This window comes from Geotrypetes seraphini, chromosome 2 (assembly GCF_902459505.1).
Source record: "Geotrypetes seraphini chromosome 2, aGeoSer1.1, whole genome shotgun sequence".
NCBI lineage: Eukaryota > Metazoa > Chordata > Amphibia > Gymnophiona > Dermophiidae > Geotrypetes > Geotrypetes seraphini.
Window position 1 is genome coordinate 302322621 of NC_047085.1, and position 21857 is coordinate 302344477.

At 41.5% G+C, this 21857-nt stretch overlaps 1 protein-coding gene across 1 annotated transcript; it reads right to left on the bottom strand.

The window, feature by feature from the left end:
• Positions 1-6243: 6243 nt before the first annotated feature.
• On the bottom strand, positions 6244-8610 carry ELFN2 (extracellular leucine rich repeat and fibronectin type III domain containing 2). Its single transcript, XM_033930195.1, has one exon. The coding sequence runs from the start codon at positions 8608-8610 to the stop codon at positions 6244-6246; it is 2367 nt and encodes a 788-aa protein (XP_033786086.1).
• Positions 8611-21857: the final 13247 nt, after the last annotated feature.

Here is a 21857-nt window from a genome sequence, read left to right on the forward strand (position 1 = left end):
TACAGCTACCTGGTAAGGTAGGCACCATAAAGGTTGAACCTTGACCAGGGGTGGGTAACTCCGGTCCTCGAGGGCCGGAATCCAGTCGGGTTTTGGGGATTTCCCCAATGAATATGCATTGAAAGCAGTGCATGCAAATAGATCTCATGCAAGTTCATTGGGGAAATCCTGAAAACCTGACTGGATTCCGGTCCTCGAGGACCGGAGTTGCCCACCCCTGACCTAGATAGTCCTCTGACTCTCAAAGCTGAAAGAAAAGAGCTATGTATTAAATCAAAACTCTTGGTGAGTTTAAAGAAGCCTTTGAGCTCAAAACTGTTCTTTAACCTTGAGCCTCAGCATGCTTGCTCCTGATTTTTGGCAAGTCAATGACAGCAAATGCCTGTGACCTGTGATAGCCTATTCCTTAAAATATATATTTGCCTTGTGCAAAGAAAGACAGATTGATTTTTGAAGTACCCAAATGTATGTCAGTGCATCTCCTCTAACCCTTCTTCCTATATCTCATTCTTTCGCTCTTCTCTAATATCCCAGGTGGTCCCTGTGCAAGCTGTCTTTACTGCATAGCTGTGGAGGTGGAACTAGAGGGGAAACTGGTGAAGGCCTCACTGACTCAAGTCATTTGACAATGGAGGAAGCAACCTTGCATGAGAGTTTATGTGCTTTTGTGACTAGCCATGGAGTGGAACTGGACATCGGGTCTTAGGCTTTCAACAGAATAGAAATTTTAAAATGAAACACTGTTCAGGATTAGAGAATGACACGGGGACACATTTTTCCCCATCCCCGCGGGAACTCATTTTCCTGTCCCAGCGAGTTCTTTGCCTGTCTCTGCCCCATTCCTGCAAGCTCCGTCCTCATCTGCACAAGCCTCAAACACTTTAAAATCTTAAGTGTTTAAGGCTTCTGCGATTAAGGCAGAACTTACAGGAATGGGGCAGGGACAGGGACAGCAACTAAACTCATGGGGAAAGGATAGGGAAATTGATTTCCTGTGGGGATGGGGACAAATTTGTCCCCATGTCATTCTCTGTTCAGAATCATACCTCAGAACTTGCAGCACGCTTAAGTATAGCAATGATAATGACACAAAAGGAAGACTTTTGTGGTGACAGTACATGTGAATTTGAAAATGAATGACCTCAAAATTGTGCATTGACTATCTTTCTGGTTTGTAAAGAACAGCAGAGTAAAATATATTCAGCCTTAAGAACCTGTGTGTAAAGTTTAATACTGTTATCACTAAGGGGTCCTTTTATCAAGCTGCGGTAGGGGGGTTTAACGCGCGTTAAACCACCTGCCGCGCTAGCCGCTAACGCCTGCATTGAGCAGGCGTTAGTTTTTTAGCTGGCCGCGGGGGTTAGCATGTGATGAAATGTCCGACGCGCTAACCCCGCTAGCGCGGCTTGATAAAAGGACCCCTAAGTCACATTGTTAGTTGTTAGCAGAACCTTTTTCAATCGCATGTATTGTAGAAAATTAACACGGAATCTGAAGCAGTGTTAAAATGTTGGGCCTAATTCAATGTTCAGGATATAGAATAAAAGGAAAATATTCCATGATCTTTACCATGCATATGATAAACCCTTACCTGCATATAATGTTTCTGTATTTGTGTTCTTGAAAGGCATCGATTTTAGCTCGCTCATGCCAGCATCCTTTCAGATCACTTTAAGATGCAGGCCAAAACTTTCCTGCTTAGCTTGATATTTTAATTATGCACAGAAGGGACTTAACATACATGTTAAACATTATTGCATAGGCCCCCAGGGGCCAAGTCACTAAAAGGGTCCCTAAAATAAATTTTAGTGTGCATGCTAAATCATTCATTGCTTACATTGCATTAAATTAGTGACTTCTATTCCGCCTGTACCTTGCAGTTCTAAGCGGATTACAGTATAAGATAGCTGGACATTTCCAGGAAGTTACAATTTAGGGGATGCTTACACACTAGATGCAGGGGAAATTGCAGTTTAGGGTAAGTTAAATGGTAGATGCAGAGGGGAGAAATTGAGGGAGGGAGGGGAATTGAGGATTACTAGTAGGGAGAATATTGTTTAGGGTTGGGTACTTGATAGGGTCTTAGGGGGGATATTAGTAGAGGGGTAGAAGGTCAGCTGGAAATTTGCATGGAGGGGGGAGGATGCGAGGGGAGGGTAAGAAGGCTGTATAGTCCTTTTGAATAGCAGAGTTTTGATTTCCTTTCGGAATGATTTATAGTCAAATGTAGTTGTCAACAGGTTGGAGATGGAGGGGTTCAGCTTCGCTGCTTGCGTCGCTAGGAGGCCGTCGTACATCTTCTTGCGCTGAGTTCCCTTGAGTGGTGGGTAGGAGAATAGGGTCTGGGTTCTTCTTAGTCTGGATGTGCGGTTACGATTTAGACGGTTGTTTAGGTAGGTGGGTGCAGTTCCGTTTATTGCTTTGAATAATAGACAGTAAAATTTGAATTGGATTCGAGCTCGTATCGGTAGCCAGTGTGAGTCTAGGTAGGCATTGATGATATGGTCAAATTTTCAAAGTGAATAGATCAGTCTCTAACATACCTCCCCCCCCCCAACACACACACACTTTAATTAAACCACAATAGCAGTTATTAGCGCAGGGAGATGCACTGAATGCTCCACGCTGCTCCTGACGCTCATAGGAACTCTATGAGCATCAGGAGCAGCACGGAGCATTCAGTGCAGCTCCCTGCGCTAATATCCGCTATTGCGGTTTAGTAAAATAGGGGGGGGGGGGGGAGGATAATGAGATATAGAATATGCATTCATTAATAGGGCCAGGTCTTTTAGTAGGTGCATGCCTTGAATCTTTAAATTCCCTGTGCTAATTAGATCAGTCTAGCATGAGAGTGCCTCTTTATGACCCTCAATAAAAAATAATGGCACTCAAGACTTGCTCCTGTCTCCCCCCCTCTCGCTCGAAGAATAAAAAATGGCCCACTATCCTTCCAACAACAAAATGGTGTTATGCTCTGTAATAACACTAATAGACAGCATTGGTTTTATCTTACAGGTGATGCTGTCTGGATTTCCTCCTTAAAGCAATGTTGTGGTCAGTGAGATAAACCAGGAGAGATTGGAGATGGTGACTGAGAGTAAAGGTGGACCCGGGAGACCATATTTTTGTTGGCAAGACGGAAGGGGAAAATGGATGGGATTGGGTACCATTTTATGTTGTTGGCTTGTGGAAGCCCAGAGGCCATTCTTTTTCTGAGGGATTAGAATACAGGGATGGGGACCTCAAGGATATCTTTATTTTGCAGAAAGGTGAGAAATCAAGAGGGAAGAATCTGATAACACTGCAATTTGTCATGAGGCAGGCTTTTGTCAAGGGAAAATAAGCACCAAGCGCAAGGCTGCTCTCTTTACATTCAATGTTAGCTGGCTGGCTTTGCCAGTGTTAACGATTTGCACCAACCCTTAGGCTGGTGCTAAACCCATCAGGGTTTGACAGTCTTATTTGGTGCTGGATAGAACATAAGGTTACGTGATGAACACATTATCACCAAATTCTGAATATTAACATGCATGGTGAGTTTTAGTCAGGGGTTATGGACTGAAGTTGAGAGGCGACAGGCCCAGGACAAATGTTAGGAAGTTCTGTTTCACACAGCAAGTGGTGGACGCTTGGAACGCTCTCCCGGAGGAGGTTGTGATGGAGACCTCCACTATAGGATTCAAGAGCAAGTTGGATGCACACCTCCTTGCTAATCACATTGAGGGATATAGGTAAACAAGGTCTTATCTGGGACCACCTAGGCCTTCATTAGCAAGCACCTAGTTGAGCCTCCGCGTGTGCGGGTCACCGGACTAGATGGACCAAGGGTCTGATTCGGTGAAGGCATTTCTTATGTTCTTATGTTAGTATGCATGTACATAGGATGGAGTTGGTTCAGAGGACAGTTACTAAAATGGTTAATGGTCTTTGTCATAAAGCATATGGTGACACTTAAAAATCTCAAAATGTATACTTTGGAGGAAAGGCAGGAGAGGGAAGAAATGATAGAATGTTTGAATACCTAAATAGCATAAATGCACATGAAGTGAATCTTAATTGAAAGGAAACTCTGGAATAGGGGACAGAGAATGAAGGGGAAAGGGAATAAACTCCAGAAGTAACCTCAGAAAATACCTTTTCACGGAAAGGGTGGTGAATGTGCGGAACAGCTTCTGAATGGAGTTAGTGGAGATGAAAACTGTATCTACATTCAAGAACGCTTGTGGCAAGTATGTTGGATCGGTAAGGGAGAGGAAGGGACAGGAGATGGCATGGATAGGCAGACTAGATAAGTCATACGGTCTTTATCTCCCTGTATTTTTCTCTGTTTCATCCACAGTAAAATGGCTTGTGATTAAACTATTATTTAACATGCATGCTAAAGGTTAAACAACTTTTAGTGACTTGGTCCCTTAAACTCTAAAGTAGATGCAACAGTAATGTGCAATTCACAGTCAATTTAATGATCTTCACCTTTCTCTTCCCAGATATTTTTCCATTTCAGATACTCTTAGGGACAGAGACCAGTAAAAGTTGGAGTGATTTAGTAGTCAAGCCCATTGTCAGCTTGCACATGACAGTCCTGCAGCTCCTTTCTAAAAATAGGCCAGCTTTGTAAAACATTTTAGGTATTAAAGACAAGGGCTATGGCCGATTGATGCCTGGAAGACCAGGGGACTTATCCTCTTAACATTACCCCTTTCCCCACAGTACACTATTCCTTAGGGCAGTGGTCTCCAATGTGCGGCCCCTGAATTCCTCCATTGTGGCCCTCAAACATTTGGCTGAAATGTTCTTCAAACCCTATAAATGTGTTACTTTCAATCTTGCCCACTTGATATAGTAACTGCAAACAGTATCTCAAGTGTGTTCCTCATGTGTCTCATTTATGGAATTTGCGACTGTTGGGCAATCCAAAATAAAGTGAGTGTTTAAAATGTAACCTTGCAGTGTTATAAAATCTGTATTAATACGAGTTGATCATTTTTTCAAAGAAGAGACAAGTTAATTTAATCATGTATTTGTAATGGGTATAATTGATGGGCAGGCTGGATGGACCATTCAGGTCTTTATCTTCCGTCATTTACTATGTTTCTATATTAACGTTTAATACACAGCCTGGACAAATAGGTCAAGGCGCTGTACAAAATTGCTAGTATGTGTAAGCTTGAAATATTTTGGTAGCCCTCGGAGCTTTTTTCTATCCACACTGCAGCCGTTTACATGGAAAAAGTTTAGAGACCACTGCTTTAGGGAGTTGTTCTGTGACTACAACCTCAAGAACTTGCAGCCTATGGATTGAGGAATAGTCAAGCATTTGAGTACCTTTCATTTTCTGACTTAAGCAAAGTAGCTTTCCAGATTTCCCATTTTCTAAAATCTCCTTTTCATCTGCACCGGCTGATCTCATCCACAAAATAACCGACTGTGCTGACTGAGTTACAGACTGAACATCCTACAGAGATGACAATGTTCTCTGTCTTTTGTTGATAGTACTTTGTATCTTTTTTTCTAACCATTTCTCTGCCACAAATTATTATCCCACTTTTCAATCATTGTAAAATTATTCCCATCAGATATTTCTCTGCATATCTGCCATCCCAAAAGTAAAAAGAATGGCTAAAGACCAGCAAGTTCTTAGGGCAAATCCAACAGAAGAAGAGGAGGCTTGAATTTAAAAGCTAATCTTCGAGAGTGGTCTGCCTTGTTAACATTTATTGTACTTTTATATGCTAAAATCAATAAAAACTCTTGAACTTTTTTTTTTTTTTTTTTAAAGAAGCTAATCTGTTACTATTTTTCTACAGAGAAAAATAAGGGATGAATGAGGATTAAAGAAACTACCATATAAACTAGGGCTAGAATTTATTTTCATCATGGCCTTTCCCTGCTTTCATCACTTTCAGATTTGTTGGTCAAACTAAGAATGCAGTCAATCCATCAAGCTCTCAGGACTGGCATTCCCCAAGACTGTATCTAGCAGAAGTACAAACTAAACCAGCTGTTATCAGCAAAATGAAAGAAAAGCTGTAGTTAGCATACTCAACTATTGTTAACCACCCTGACCCTTACCCTCTCCCCACCCAACCCCAACCTCCATCACCCAATAAAAAAGCAGTCAGTTCACCTTTTTTTTCAGATAGAAAGACTGAATGTCTTCCTATTTACACAGTAGACTTGTTTGTAAACTTTAGAAACTTGTGTTTGTATGTTGTGGATGTGTTTCACAGTCAAATGGTTGAGTCACAATTTCTGCTGAGCTGAGACCCCCTTCCAGTAATCTAAGATGTCATGGAGGTCTTCATCTTTGGCGAACTGGACCTTCTTCCTCAAGGCATGTCCTGCCGCCATATACATCTCCTCCCGATGGTGCTTTTTATAGGGACGAAACCTCTCCCAAATCTTGTGAGTGCTTTCGGATGAATACTCAGGGCTGGAGGAATACCCTGAAAAATGGTGTCTGGGAGAGAGCTGGGAGTAGGTAGAGTCCCTTTTGGACCGTGACAGAGGCTTAAGGAAAGACACGCGCTGGCTTAATGTGTCCGCATTCTCCTCATAGTATAAGGCTGGGAATGAATGCCGATGTTCACTGCAGTGATAGGGTGCCTTGACCTCCAAGTGATGGACAGCCCCTGGGGAGACCAAGGGATGGCGGTCTAAAGGACTGTTAAGGGGACTGCCTTTTTCAATGTACTTGGAGTCAGATTTCATAGGTGGGTCAGGGACATCAAGACTGAAAACCCTGGCACTCTTAATGGAGCCACTGGAGGAGATACTGCAGCGTTTTTTCACAGCTGCATCAGCACTCATTTGGCGTTGGAGTGGATGAATACTGTCTTTGTAGGAGGGAGAGAGGAAACTTGGCCTCTCCAACTGACTCGAAGAGCTGACAGGCATAGATGGACAATCATAACCCATGTCAGGATCTGCTCCCAAGAAAGAAGCTGTGTCCAGCTTTAAGGCATCAATGCAGTTATTGATGATCTGGTTCACCTTGTCCACCTCTTTGGCTATGGTGGAAATTTCTGCAGCAGATCCTTGACCATTATCCAGCTCACGAAAGTCCTCATCTCGCTGGTTCCTCTCTAGAGCATCCCCTGTGCGCACTTCAATGTAGTTGCCCTTGGTAGTTTTGGGAGTGTCACTTATGTCTAGGGATTTGGAGGTCAGTTTTTCCCCCATGACTGAGGGGAGTGATGACATGCGAGAGATGGGAATAGGGTGCTCACTCAACTTCTGTGAAGGATGGACAATGGAGCTGGTATCCACATCTGAACCATATCTCATCTCCAAGATAGTCTTCTTCACATTGATTGATTTCTGTTGTTCTTCCTGTAGTCTTTTCTTCCGTAGACAATAGTAGACCACACCCAGCACAATGACCATGCCAAAAAGGCATCCCAGGATGGTCATAATGTAGTGGGTCGTAGTAGATGTGTTGGAAATGGGTTCTCCTAGCCCTTGACTCCCAGTGGCAAAAAGCAAGCAGGTATGATTATAGCGCTTAGAATTACGAATGGAGGCCACACAGAAGGCATAGTCAGTGTGGGCCTTCAGTTTATCCAGAGTGATGTATTCTTTTTTGTTCTTCAATGTCATCACATCTGAAACATAGCTGTTGTTATATTGGACCAGCACATACATTCTGCTGTAGGGTGATGGGATAGTCACAATCAGGGTAGCAGAATTGATAGCAATCTTTTGAACCTTAATGGTGGGGCTAAAAGAAGAGTCTGTTGTTGATATAGCTGTGGGTTCTACTGACAAGAAATCCCCAGGACTGAAGCCAGAATTTTCATCTGGTTCCCTCTGAGAGTCAGAAGTAAAAGGTGTTGGCCGATATCTTGGCATGGAAGGTATAGAACCATCTCGACAAAGTGATTGCAGGGTGGTGATGGCATTCCTGCTGTGATGGGGCCGTGGACTCAGTAAAGGGTACCCGGCAAACTCACGGGGACTTTCACACTGCAGGCGATCATAGTTCCTAGTTACATTGTTGAAAATCACCAGCCAGTTGAGGAAGCCATAGAGATCACAGTTACAGTGGAAAGGGTTCCCTGCCAGTTCACATACCATCAGCCCTGCCAGACTTGTGAAAGTGGTACTTTCAAGTTTAGTCAGTCGGTTGGAGGACAAGTCAATGCTAATTAAGCTGGGGCACTCGTAGAAAGCATTTGGAGTTACTACCTCTATCAAGTTGTGTTGAACAAATAGAAATTGCAATCGGGACATACCTCGAAGCACGTTCTCTGTCAGGTTAGTTAGTTTGTTATATCCCAGCTGTAGGACCTGCAGATTAGACTGACCTAGAAAAGCACCATCTTCAATATAGAATATCTCATTCTTGGTCAAGTTTAAGTCAGTCAGGTTGCTAAAGCGGGCAAGAGAGGAGTACATCACCACTTTGAGTTTGTTTTCGTTGAGTCGTAGATCATGCACTGTACTGTTGATATGCTGAGGGATAGTTTCATAGGGGGGTTGGTTCTGGCTACAAATAGCTAGCCAGACATAACCCTTGTCTCCCTCAATCAACCAGCAATCCCCCCAAGCCCTCATTGGCAAAATAGAGCAAAGGATGGCAGCAGAGAGCCAGAATCCCAGGTTTAACATCTTGAGGCACCAAGAAGCCAAAAAAAAAAAAAGGATGACACCACAGAACCTAATGCAAAACTTAAAGGATGAAAAAGACAGCAGGAAACACAGTTCTCTCCTCTGCGCTGACCATTGTTTCTGAGTCTCACATGCCAAGCAGGAGTTGAAATTTAGATGTCAAACGCTATCATATCTACAACTGCCTCTCCAAAAAATAATTGTGCTTCTAAGGAAATACCCAACAACATCAAACTTCTTGTTCTGTAATCCACAGGACAACCTCTAGCAAAGGAAGACTTGATGTGACTAGAGATGGAATGGATGTAGTAGTCAATTCTGTTCTTTTCTTCTTGGCAAGCTTGTTTATTAGGAAAGGGTTGTTCCTTATAACTTCAGAGACAACTTTAATCTTGACAAGTCTTCACTGATGATGGGAAACCTGAAAGAGAAAAAAACAGTGAGATGCTCTGTGATATGAAATGAAACCAAACAGGCAAACTGAAAGAAAAAAAAAGGGAGGTTAGGTTTTTTTTTTCCCCACATCAGTAAGCTGTTGAAATGGGACTCCAAGGGAGAGGCCAAATCCAACAAAGATGTCATAGGAGGCAGTGAGTTGAATATAAAGAGAAACACAGGAGCATGGGCAGTACGGTAAAGGTTAATAGATTGGAACACAAACCCAATGTGGTTTTGTTTTGATAGAGGCCTGCATGTATCCCTGTAAAACAAATTTGTACAACTATGTTCACATATGAAAAGGATTCAAAACATAAATACATCACCATAATAGTGAAAACAAATCAAATCAGTGCAAAGAGATGACATTTGTTTGCACTGATTTAACTATTATTGTGAAGTATGTGTTTATGTTTTTAGTCTTCTAGTATGGAGCTGATCCTATAAAGAGCATCTAACTTAATTGGCAAAATTCCCTTAACAGCCTCAATTACCAATTAAAAAAAATGTGATTCAGCATTAGGCACCTATCGAATTCTCTATCGCAATGTGCATAGCAGCGCCTATTGCCTAAGTGGGCATTTCTATGGGTAGAGCATGAGTTAGGTGCCACTAAAACGTAGGTGGCTGAAATGTAGGCCTTTAAAACCATCGTCTACACTTCAGGTGCCTAAGGCCCTCTTTTACAAAGGCGCGCTAAGCATTTTAGCGCAGATTTAGTGCATGCTAAATCATCGCGTGCACTAACCGCTAACGTATCCATAGGATAACATGCATGTGTTAGCATTTAGCACGTGTTTAGCGTGCGCTAAAAAGCTTAGCGCACCTTTGTATAAGAGGGGGTAAACTTTTATATAGACACCACTAGCTGCGATTCTGTGAACGGCGCCTAAGCGTGATTGACACAGGGCCGGTGCCTTTTTTTAGGCACCATTTATAGAATCAGCCCCTATGTAGATACACTTATGTACATTTGTTTTACAGAGAAAGATATTTGCATCCCTGATGCAGGCCTCTGGCGAAACATAGCTGTTGGGATATGCAATTGTTTTAAATGACAAAGGAAATGTCCTGCCCTCTTGGGCTATGACTCCATTAAGATGGAGGGGGTGGGAAGCAGCCCTGGATTAAGAAAAATAAGCACATGCTTAGAGCACCAAGGAAAGAGGAGTTTCACCCCTAGCTATCAGCCCTTAACTCTTTCACTGCCATCTGCCACACCCATTATCCAACATGAATTTCAGTGGTTTTCTGACCATTATAAATGTATATGATGTTTTGTTTTCATGTAATAATGATATTTCTCAGTGCTTATTGATTCTTAATGTAATGTCAGTTAAGCATTGGAAGGGCTGAGGGACACCATTGTTGGACTGTGCTGAAGGCATCAGATAGCCTTAATAATAATAATAATTTATTTCTTATATACCGCTATACCGTGAAGTTCGAAGCGGTTTACAATAAAGATACATTTAGTCAGTACATGGGATGCAAATGGTTTACATTAAAGATTCATTTTGTCAGTACATGGGATACAAGTGGGTTACAGTAAAGATATATTTTGTCAGTACATAGTGGGAAGGAGGGAGTCATTTCTGAGCGGGATCTTTGTAAAAGTTTTGGAGAGTGGTTTAATCAACAGGGGAAGAATTTTTGGTATGCTTTGTTGACAAACAGCCCCTACAAATTTGAAAACAAAATTTCTGCAGCTAAATATAGACTACTTCTTGTAATGACTGGGATTGCTATGCAGATGATCACAAAAAATTGGAAGAGTTGCAAAAGATTGAATCACACCTTTTGGTGGGAATCCCTGTGCTTGTGTTATTGATATGAACGTATGAATTCGGAACCAAATGATCATTGCAAATACTTTAATGAAATTTGGGGCCCAATAGCAAATTTTGTAACCACCAATCAATAGTACAAGCCTTCCATTTTTATTGAGTTTTACACACATCTGGGTTGGGGGAGAGGGGGGGGATATATTTATATCACATTATTTGTTAGTAATAAGTGCTGTTTTATTGTGTAATTTGTTGTATTTTTGTATGCACTTTGTGTATGTTTTAAAAAATGAATAAAGATTAAAAAAAGAAAAGAAAACACTAAACCCTAACAATTAAACAAAAGATTTTCTGCCCGCATACCTTTCATAAACTGTTTCACAACAGAATAAAAGCCTTGTCTGAAACAGAAGTCTCATATGAGAGAATCAAAACCCTAATAAATCATTCTCAAAGTACAATAAAAATGACAAAGTTAATGAAACAAATACGGCATTAACCAAGAAAACAAAAACTATATAAATTTATTCCAAGTTTGTTCATGTCTTGATATCTCGCAATATGGAAAAATCATAACCTAACCAACGTAAAAAATGGGAAAGGGGAACTCTATAAGAATTCCGATACATTACCCACCTAATCTTCATTCAGGCCTATTATAGTTCATCCTACTCCTGTAATCTGGAACATGAGGACTGCTGGGCAGACTTTTACGGTCTGTATCCTGCAAACAACAAGATGATTTGGATAGGCTGGAGTGAGCTTCAATGACAACTCCAGTAGTTGAAACCTAAGGACAGTATCAGGTGGACTTCTATGGTCTATATCCCAGAAATGTCTAAGAAAGATAATTTAATCATGAATTAATAATGTGTGTCACTGTTGGGCAGACTGGATGGCTCACTCAGGTCTTTATCTGCTATTTACTAGGTTACCATATTATTCTTCAACAAGGACCTGATACCTTTCAGTTGATACAAGAAGGAAGAGGTTCCTTCCCTCACACGCTTATTTTCTTTAACAAAAACATATCCAATATCTTGCAAATGTATTATTTGCGAGAACATTTAAGGGAAAAAAAAAATTGCTCCAGTATACAGAGCAGCTGCTGTTGAAATCCCCAAAATCTTTCTTTCGCTTTTGGTCTGTTTAAGATCTTGTTAGTCATACTGCCTGACTGGTAATGAAAATCCCTTTAAATAAAGAACAAAATACCAGCTCTCCAATATTCAACTGCTAATGGTGAGCATTTTGCCGCCTGCTTCCAGCGTTATTCCCGGATATTCAATGCTGTGCCCTATTCAGCCTTCAGCAATGAATATCCTTTCTTTTTTTGAGTCAGCGAACACCTAGGGATAAAGGAGTCATGGATTTGAATGTACTATAAGCAGGAACTTTTTTTGTTAAGTCAACATTCAGCTCCTAAACACTGCTATTTATGCAGCTTAATTTAAGTGGTTTACTTAAATGATGAAGGATTGAATGTTAGCACTTAACCTGACTCTGCCCCTGGAACACCCACAAGTTAGCCGCTTTTGAATTCAGCACTAATTGGCCATTTTTAGTGAAGATAACCAGTTCTATGCTGCTGAAAATGACAAGATAGCCGCAAAGAAGAGATTTAAATAGTCATCAGCCATTTTCAGCTGGTTAAATTGTTTTGAATATTACAACAATTACTACTACTTATCACTTATATAACACTGAAAGGCATACACAGCTCTGTACATTTAGACATTTTCAGACAGTCCCTGCTTGGAAAAGCTTACAATCTAACTTGGACAGACAGACATGACATATAGGGTTGGCCAATGTTGGCCAACAGATCTCTATCCAGACACAAAGCAACTGTATTCTGTAAAGTTACATACAGAAGTGGGAGCCCTGCTTATGTCCCACCCATGTGAGAGCCTCTCTTTGCGAACACACACCACGCAAACTAGTCACGTATTTATAGAAAAACGCTTAGGTGGAATATTGGCATATGTAGGGTAAACACTTTCAACACTAGATGTGAAGATGTCCAAAAATGTAAGACAGGAACAGCATAGACCTAACTCAATCCAAAAAAAGAAGGAAAAAGACTCAGAAAGGGCCCTCCCATCTCACCAAAACGGTTCAAAGAGGTGGTCGAGCGTTCATCTCACTGGCAAAAAACCTTCATTATGTGATAAAGTCTTATGCTGTGCTGTAATGTGCCAATGAAAATTAAATAATCTGGGTTACCAGTGGCTATCTATATTGGCATATGTATACACCTATGCACATATGAGTAAGTTTTCTAGTCATTCATATGCATAATGAGCACATAAATGGTAGCACTTAGTTTAAAGATTGCATTTCACCTGTATAACAAAAAAGGATGCCCTAACTTATGTCACATAGCTATCTAGATAGTAACCAAACTGAATATCACTGCTTTCCAAAGAGCTAGTAACAGTCACTGCTGAATGCATATAGCGCTGATGCTTCTTTGAATATAAGTAGATGATTAAAATGTCAAAGCCAGTATTCAAAAAAAAAAAAAATCCGACTGCAACACTGAATATTCACCTGTACGTTTCTAAGAGCTTGTTAAACTGTAAAGGTAAAATACATATAAAACCAGGATGATATATTACTACTACTATTTATCAGTTCTATAGCACTGAGAGGTATACTCAATGCTGTGCATTCAACATGTAATAGACGGTCCCTGCTCTGAAGAGCTTACAATCTAATTAGGACAGACAATCAAAACAAATGGGACAAATAGGGGTTGGGGAGTTTCTCACTGATATAATGATAAGATGGACATAGGTATCTTATGGTGAGTGGGAGTTAAGAGTTGAAGACAGCCTTGAAAAAGTGGGCTTTTTTCAGCTTGGATTTGAATACTGCTAGTGATAGAATGTGACATATTGACTCAGGCAGTCTGTTCCAGGCATACTGTGCAGCAAGATAGAAGGGATGGAGTCTGGAGTTGGCAGTGGAGGAGAAGAGTAAGGATAAGAAGGACATATCCGATGAACGGAGTTCATGGGAGGGGGGGAGCATGGGGAGATAATTGAGGAGAGATATTGAGGGGCTGCAGAGTAAATGCAGTAAGAGGAGTTTGAACTGTATTCAGAAATGGATGGGGAGCCAATAAAATGACTTGATAAGAGGAATAATGTGAGTATGGTGACTCTGTTGGAAAATGTCATGCAGCAGAATTTTCAATGGATTGAAGATATAAGATACTAACGGAAATCCACAAAATATGTAATCTATCGCCCCTCCTTACCTTCCAGTTATTCCAATCCCAACATTTCATGCCTTCATAGGTCCTTTTTGGCCTTCCACCTGCCTCTTATTGGGTTGCTTTTTTCACCAGTTTCAACTTTCTGGTTCCTTTGTCCTCCATTCCTAACAGTTGCTTCCGCTATGGCCCTTTCGCTTCCATTTAGTCTCCCTCCCATAATCATCTTCAAACCAACTTCATCCCTCTTTGACCATCCCCTCCCCCCCCCCCCATTTTTTCTAATCATTATCTGCCTCTGTCATGCCTTTGGTCTTAATCTTCTAACTCCCAAATCCCACCTCTTCTTCTCTTATCCCCATTTTCCTCCAGTCTTTAGTCTCCATCTTTTGACCTTTCAATTATCCACCAGATTTCCATTTTTCACTTTCACCCTTGTCTCAGCTAATTCCTCCACTACCATGTCATCTCCAGTCCCTCCCATTCCCCCTTCTGTGTTTTATTACCTGCTTAGACCCCCCATTTGTAGGATAAGTACTCATCCCCTCCTCAGCCATCATCTACTTTCCTCTGCCTCTCATCCCCTCAGCAAAGCAAATCCTTCCCTGTCATACATTCCTTACCTTAACTTTAACCGTTTTCTTCTGTCTCATACCTCTTTGTCCAGCCTCCCATTTTCCATCTTTCACATTTTTCCTAGCCCTGCTTCCAAGTTTCTATTCACTTACCCCAATCCAGCCACCAGTCACCTTCTACTGCCCCTCATCTGCACTTCATGCCCTTTACAATGGTTATCAACTCATTCCTACCCATCAAATCCAATCTCTCTTTCAACAGTGCTGTCTTGTCAGCTGGTGATGGGCCTCAAAGTGGGATGGAAGGTGAGATAAAAGACCAGAACTGAACCTTGCCACATCATCTTCCGAAGAAAACTGAAAACCCATCTGTTTGATACTTAATCTCCCTCTTCTCTCCCTTTCCCTTCCTCCCTTCCTCCTCTCTTCCCTCTTTTTCTCTCCCCTTCCTCTCCCTCTTACCTATCTACCTCCCCTCTCTCCCTCCTCTTTCTCTCCCCTCTTACCTCTCTTTACAGTTGCCTTGAGCCTGTATAGGTATGAGCGACGCACAAATAGAAGATTAGATGTTAGGGCTGAGTAAGGTCAGCAGGTTTGTGCTAGCACTGATAGAAGGCGGCAAAGAGGCAGCAATGTAAGTTTTAATGAAAGTACTTGCTCTTTTTTACCTCACTTCAGTGGAGATATCTATGTGAACAGTGCAGGTACACCTTAACCATGGGAGAATCACCTTCATTGTATGGGCCCTAGAGTAACTGTTTTTAAAAAATACTCATGAATTAAGAAAAACTGCAGCAGAGGTGGTCACATGGAATCATATCACTATGAAGTAAGGTAGATATTGACCAAGAGATGTGCCTTTGGAAAGAAGCAATTGTGAAACAATGGGATAGAATCTAGGTAATGCATGAGATATTATTTACCTACTATCCACCCCTCTTCTCTCTTACACTGCTGTTCCAGTATCACTGGTTATGACTGGGGGGATATTCTTTTGAAGTTATCATCCCAGTATCGCTGCCTGTAACAGAGGGATAATCATCTCCTGTAAATCAAAAATTTGCAAAAAAAAAACCCAACTCACAATACTATTTTCTCTCATTCCATCACCTAAAATAAACTAAACTTAATTTATTGGACTGGGTCTTCAACCAAAAAGGTGCTCAACTCGGTTTACAATAATGTAAGTATAGTACATAAATACGGAAAAGAATGTAATCTAGAATTGCTTAGGGCTCCTTTTACTAAGGTGCGCTAGCATTTTTAGCGCACACACGAAATTACCACGCGCTGAATTCTGGCATTAAGGTCTAACGTGCGTGGCAATGTAGCATGCGCTATTCTGTGCGTTAAGGAGCGTGCGCTATTCTGTGCGTTAAGGCCCTAACGCACCTTAGTAAAAGGAGCCCTTAGTTTCCAAAGTGTTTAGTAAACAAGAAAGTTTTCAAAGCTTTCCGAAATAAAACGAAGGGGCCTAGACTTCTAAGTGAAAGCGGTAACTCATTCCAGAGCTCAGTTAGTTTGAAAATGAAAGAGTGACTGAATCTCTGGAAAGTTCTGTTTTTACCCCTAAGGGAAGGAAATGTAAGTTTTAATTTATCTGAACTCCTAGCGAGATGAGATCTGTGTACATTCCAATCTAAAGGAACCAAAATAATGAAAATGCCAAAGAGAATTTTAAATGCAATACAAACGCACTTAAATTGAACTCTGATGTCTGCTGATGGTGAAGATTTACATTTTACTCCAAATTCCATAAAAAGCATTACAAATTGGGCACACAAATATGATTAATGAGACAATTAGTGCCGATAATTGAGCTCTTAACAAGTAATTATTGATACTAATTGGATTTAATTATACATGTGTATATTTAAGTACAGAATCTACAACCTTTTATTGGGTGGTACCAGCTTGATTAAAAAGAACTTTCAGTAACTTCTGAGAAAAACTAATATATTTGAGAGACCAATATTATACCCAAAATACCTTGGCTTTACAGTGTTTAATAGTTTAATTTATTTAATATACCACCCTTCACAAATATATGTGGTATATAAATCACAAAAATACATTTATCCGTTAAAATAAAACCCTTAGCGCGCATGCGCACTTCAATCTCTGTGCTCCATGCCTCCGTGACTTCGTGACTCCCTGCCACGCATGCGCAGTGCCTGCCTCAGCTGATTTCCTGCCCCAATCTACGACGCCGGCTGACTTTCTGCCTTCTGACTATGCTGCCGCTGCTGGGATGCCTCTTCTTCTCACTCCTGGACCAGCAGTGGCAGCATCCACAGTTTCATCAAGTAGCCGCGGGGCATTTGCTAGGCCGGCCCACTTCAATAATGTGAGGCGGGCCGGCCTAGCAAAATCCCCGAGGCTGCCCGGCCTAGTGGATGCTGAACAGGGTGCAGGGAAGGGAGAAGGAGTATTACTGGACAGGGGGAGGCAAAAGGAAGGGAGAAGGGCTACTGCTGGATAGGGGAAGCAGGGAAGGGGTGCTGCTGGATAGGGGGGAGGCAAAAGGAAGGGAGAAGGGCTACTGCTGGATGGAGGAGCAGGGAAGGGGTTCTGCTGGACAGGGGGGAGAGATAGAAAGAAAGATAGACATTCAGCAAGCAGGGAGAGAGACAGAAATAAAGAAAGACAGACAGACAGACAGGGGGCCAGGGCAAGAGACAGAAAGAAAGACAGACAAGCAGGGGGAAGAAAGAAAGAAAGAAAGAAAGAAAGAAAGAAAGAAAGAAAGAAAGAAAGAAAGAAAGAAAGAAAGAGAAAAAGAAAGAAAGAAAGAAAGAAAGAAAGAAAGAAAGAAAGAAAGAAAGAAAGAAAGAAAGAAAGAAATGCCTAAGTCTACACATCTATTCTACCAACCGCTAATGTAACAGTCTAAAAAACTAGTAGTACATAAAATACAATGTTCAAATAATTAAAAAGAAAGAGACTGGCTGGTATCATTTCAGTTCCTTCCATCAAGTGATTGTTCAAAAAGGTGTTTTTAACTTCTTTTTTAAAATTAACTAGTGAGACTCATTTCTGTCATGTTATGTGTAAAACAAACAAAAGCAGGACACAGAGAAGTAAACAATAATATACACAACCCAAACCCAATCTGTTTATAATAAATATAGTAGGAAGTCAATTCTAAGCATTTAATCCCTCAGAGAAAGAAAAATCACCCTTATAGGTCAAATTTGATGTTGTCTTTATAGCATAGGTGGGGGGGGAGGGAGGGGGATATGCTCCACTCCTGACTCCTCCCCATAATAATAGTACTAATTGTAATGTAATTTTTCCATTCATTTTTCATATATACATACAATATAATCTTATTAACAATGCATAATGGTTATCCACAAAATTAAACTACACAAAGCACACTGTGTGCTTCTCAATATTTATTCCCACCAGAACACCTGGTCTTGGTCGCACATGTAGAACACAAATAACCCCATACAATATAGGACCACAAACTAAAAGTACAAATATAAACAAAGAAAACCCTAAGATGCCAGACTCTACATCCAGTACATCACCAGAGAAATAGAAAAAAATTAATTTCTTCCTGAACAATGTAAAATATACACATTAGATATAAATTCTCAAAAATGACACATTTCAATTACTAAATTGAAAATAAAATCATTTCTCCTACCTTTGTTGTCTGGTGATTTTATTTTTCTAATCATCTTTTCCCAGTCTCTGGTTGCACTTCTGTCTGTATTCTTAACTGTGTTTCCAGGGCCTTCTCATCCATTTCCTGTTTTTCTCTTCTTCACATTCTGCCTACATTCATCTTTGGAATTAATTTTTAACATTCAACTTTCATACATTTTTCTGCTTTCTTCTCAAAATCTACTTTTTCATGTCTTTCCTTCCCTGCCCATCTATCTATGTGTACCATCTCCTCCCTCTTTCTTCTCCCCCATTCCCATCTATCCATAAGAAGCATTTCTTTTATCTCTGTCACCTTCTATACCCTTGCTGTGCACCATCTCCTTCCTCTTTCCCCCTTCTCCCATGGACTGATATCTCTGTCTTCCCATTCCCTTTTCCTCTGTCATCTTTCTCCTCTCCTTCCCAAAGCTTGGCATCTCTCTCCTCTCCCATGGTCTGGCATCTCTCTATCCTTCCCTTCCCCTTCCCATGGTCCAATATCTTTCTCCTTCCCTTCCCCCCTTACTTCAATGGGGCATCTCTCTTCTCTTCTTCCCGCAGTCTATCATATCCCTCTCCCTCCTTTCCTTCCATTCCCTGATCTGGCATCTCTCTATCCTTCCTCTTCCAGTGATCTGACATTTCTCTCTCCCTCCTTCCATCACCCTTTTCCAGAATCTGACATTTCTTTCTTTCTTGGGTCATCTCTTCTCCCTCCTAGTGTAACATTTCTTCCTCCTTTCCTCTTTTCTGCCCTCTGGAGCCCATCTCCCCTCCCTTCCTCCTTTCTGGGCCCCCTCCAAATCCAACATTTCTCCCTCCTTTCCCTCTAGCAGTCCAACATTTCTTTCTCTCTGCCTCCTGCATGCTTCCTCTCCTCTGGTCCTCATCCCTCTCCCAACAAAAGTCTCTCCCTCTCCCTCCTTGAGTTACTCTCTGCCCTCTCCCCTATCTCCTGAGTGTGACATTTCTTCTTTCCTCCTTTCTTTCCTCCCTGTCCAACATCTCTCCCTCTCTATCCATGAATCCAACACTTTCTGCCTCCTGCATACTTTCTCTCTCTCTCCTCACCCCCTATCATCGAGTATGATATTTCTCCTTTCTCCCATCCCCAAGTCCACCTCTCCCTTTCTGTCTCCTTGCATGTTCTCCCTGCCCAGGTTCTTCTCTACCTCACCCAATGATCTACCTTTATTTGCAGCCCAAAGGACTTCTTTGGTGGCAGCCAATCATGTATGCTACCCTGCTGCCAGTACAGGTATCTATTCTCTACTGCGGGACCACCTCTGATGAAATTCAAGTTATGTCAGAGAGGGTCAGTCACAGTAGTGAGAAGACTCCAGTGCTGGCAGCAAGGCAGTGTATGTGATTGGCTGCCACCAGAATGAAGGTAGGACCACCCTTATGCCAGACAATGGTCCTACCAATTGGGGGGGGGCATGATCCCCATGTACCCCTCCCCCAGCCCCGGTTCCAACACCTATGTTTTATAGAATATATGGAGTTTGTTTGACCTATGTGGATGATTGTTTTCTCTCTGAGGTGCTGAAATTGGCACTCATGTCATTTTGAATGAATTCCCATTATAGAATAGCACTGAGCACCAATTATTTTGGCACTAATCTTTGAGCATCATTTACTGAATCTAGCCCTATAAATGAAAGAAAAAAAAAATACCCATTTGGAGAAACATGCATTTCCACCTCCAATTTGTCTCTGTCTTCCTTGCTACAGACCTCGTCTACCCTTTCCATAGGAGAAAATCAAATCACATCTACAATAAATATACTGTACATTTAGATAGAGCGGAGACCCTTGTGTACCCTCACTACTGCTACAGCTTTTTCCTGCAGATGTTGACATCTACATTATGCACACTTTCCTGATATCTAGATCCCAGAAGCACAGGGCAAGAGGAGGAAGGGAGACACTGGGAGCTAGCCATACATTTTTGCAAGCAAAAATAAGATGTCCCCTTTTCCAGTGTGAGAGAGGGAGCTCTAGGAGTTAGAGAGATAGGGACAGCCCATACCTCCCACTATGAGACAGAGAGAAACAGCTCATGATGGGAACAGCTCATTCCTATTGTGAGACAAGGGGTGAAAGATACCCTCTGTTCTCAATAAGGGTCAGAAGAAACTCTGTGAGATATCCTAGGAGGGGGGTCATCACTATTTCTCTATGACAGAGTGAACATTGGGGGTTAGATAGATAATGTGAGACAGAAGGCATATTGGGGTTAGAGGGATGGGATCAGCCCACACCGAGTGCAAGACAAAAAAATTCCTGAGTTTAAAATGGGGCTGTTTTTCTAAAGTCAGAGCAAACATGAGTTAATATTATACAATTTGTTCACATACAGGAAGACAGAATGATAATGTTCTACAGAACAATAGTCACTAGGAAGTGGGGGGGGGGGGGGGAGAGAGAGAGAGAGGGAAGAGAAGCTTAGGAAGGGTAAATCTGTTAAATAGAACCCAGGGAGTCTTAAAATGTGTCATCCAAATTAATTTTTTAAAGCGAAAGCTTCATTCTGATGAGTTATAGTCATTCTAGCATGGTCTAATAGAGCTAAGTGCCCTCCATTAGAAAAACAAATGCTTTTAAAATTGCAAAAAAAAAAAAAAAAACAACCCTTCTCTGATGGTTCTGAGACAAGCCACAACTGAATCACTATTGCATTTGCAGACAGTCCTGCGCCTATCCACCCAGTGTCTCCAACCAGCAGTTAACTTTTTCCTTACTTGCTCTCCTTCCGCTTCTCCTGGTCTCTCTTTTTTTTTCATCTCTTGCCAATATTTATTATTGTGCAGCTGATCACTCACAACCACTGTTTTGTCTAAGCTGAGCAGGAATTCTCTAACTGCATTGCTGCTAGTGACAGGTGGTGCTTCAATTGCTGAGGACAGGCAGGTTCCCTGAAGTTCAGCAGAGCTTGCCTGCCCATCATTATTGAAAATCTGATCATGAAGCAAAGCTCTCCCATTTAGGGTTACCAGATTTTACGATTGTAAAATCCAGACCAATGGCCCCACCCACAGGCCTGTCCAGTTCCACCCAGCCCCACCCTCTTCTATCCATCATGCCCAGCCACACACCCCCAACCTCTTCTCATGCTCGTTGCATTGGGAGGTCATCTGCGCAAGCGCAGACACAATGATGTCACAAGCATGAGCACTTGTGTGTGACATCACCATGTCATGTTAGCCATAAAGATCATGTTGGCTTCCTGAAAAACAGATATGGGGCTGATAATACTAGACTGTTTGTAATATGTTGCACTTCACTTGATCAAGGGCTTATCCAATTATTTCTGTCTCCTTAGATACGGAGAAGGCTTTTGATTGGGTAGAGTGGAACTATCTGTTTGCTGTTCTGAATCTTTTTTTAATTTTTTTTTATTTAATTCGATTTCTATCCCATCCACTCAGTAGCTCAGTTACAAGCAGACATTCACAGTGGAATACATTTGAACGGTACAAAGACTACTGTATACAACAACTTAAGTACAGGTTAAGAATGGAGAAGAGAGTGCAGAAAGGAAGGGGAAATTTAAGGGGTGATGGGGGT

Coding starts and splice junctions, on each gene's coding strand:
- ELFN2 (XM_033930195.1), bottom strand. CDS start 8,610: ATGTTAAACCTGGGATTCTGGCTCTCTGCTGCCATCCTTTGCTCTATT.